The sequence below is a fragment of the Gavialis gangeticus genome, unplaced genomic scaffold (genome assembly GCF_001723915.1).
Source record: "Gavialis gangeticus isolate Ggan-Ray unplaced genomic scaffold, GavGan_comp1, whole genome shotgun sequence".
Lineage (NCBI taxonomy): Eukaryota > Metazoa > Chordata > Crocodylia > Gavialidae > Gavialis > Gavialis gangeticus.
In genome coordinates, this window is record NW_017729003.1 from 14,095,664 (window position 1) to 14,096,564 (window position 901).

General features: G+C 61.6%; 1 protein-coding gene across 1 annotated transcript in view; it reads right to left on the reverse strand.

Moving 5' to 3' along the window:
* VPS26A (VPS26, retromer complex component A) overlaps positions 1-226 on the reverse strand; it is a 32,612-nt gene extending 32,386 nt beyond the window's left edge. The window contains exon 1 of the mRNA XM_019507847.1: positions 132-226. Coding sequence (XP_019363392.1) covers positions 132-134 — 3 coding nt within the window. The 5' untranslated portion in view covers positions 135-226. The remainder of the gene's footprint in view (positions 1-131) is intronic.
* Between the last annotated feature and the right edge of the window lie 675 nt (positions 227-901).

Genomic DNA, 901 nt, shown 5'->3' on the forward strand with positions numbered 1-901 from the left:
CGGGGCCCGCCGAGTCCGGCCTCCCCAGGCCCGCAGCGCACGCGGGCCCCACAGCCCCTAGCCGGGCGAGGCGCCGAGGCCGAGGGCGGAGAAAGGGAAGGGGGAGTAACGGGCCCCCGGCCCGCGCTCACCATGATCACTTCCCCTCCACGTCCGACTCCCACCCCGAGCAGTAGCGGCCCCGGCCCCGACCCGCGCCCCTGTCATGTGACCCAGCACCCGTCACGCCCCGCCCCCGCACGTGACCGCCGCTCGGGGCGGGGCGGGGAGCAGGCCGGGGGGCCGCCAGGAGGCGCTGGCCGCAGCTTCCAGCTCTCGTGGTTCGGTCGCAGGGGTAGAGCGGGGCCCGCCTGCCTGACCACCCGCAGATGGAGCTGCGCCCGGAGGAACCAGGATCCGCGTTTTTAGAAACCGGGAGACTCAGCCGCGCTGACGCGGACAAACGTGAGGCTAGTATCTCCAGCTGCTTGTGCGCCCTACGGTAACTCCTGAGACAACCGAACTGTGTCGCCTGCGGGCCCTCGCAGGCGCTAGCTGTGGCCTGCAGCGACGGTGCGTCTAAGCAAGTGCGGCAGAGATGTAAATAAAGTAAAAATTGGCTTTAACCATAGGTTTCAAACATGGATCCTAGTTTGCTGACACGGAACAACTGCCACGTGTCTGCATGTGCAATAGGGGGAGTGGTTTCCAATGCGCTACCGGGATAGAAATGAAAGACTGCTCTGTTCGCTTTGGAAATGTACCAGCAGAATGAGTTTCTTTCAGTGTCACTACAGGTTCCCCTCGCTTTACGGTGTACACGCATTCCTGGAAAACAGCGCATAACTCAAATTCTCATAAAGGGAACCCACTTTATAATGTAGCAAATAGGGATATGTTGTAAGTCAATTGTACTGACCCT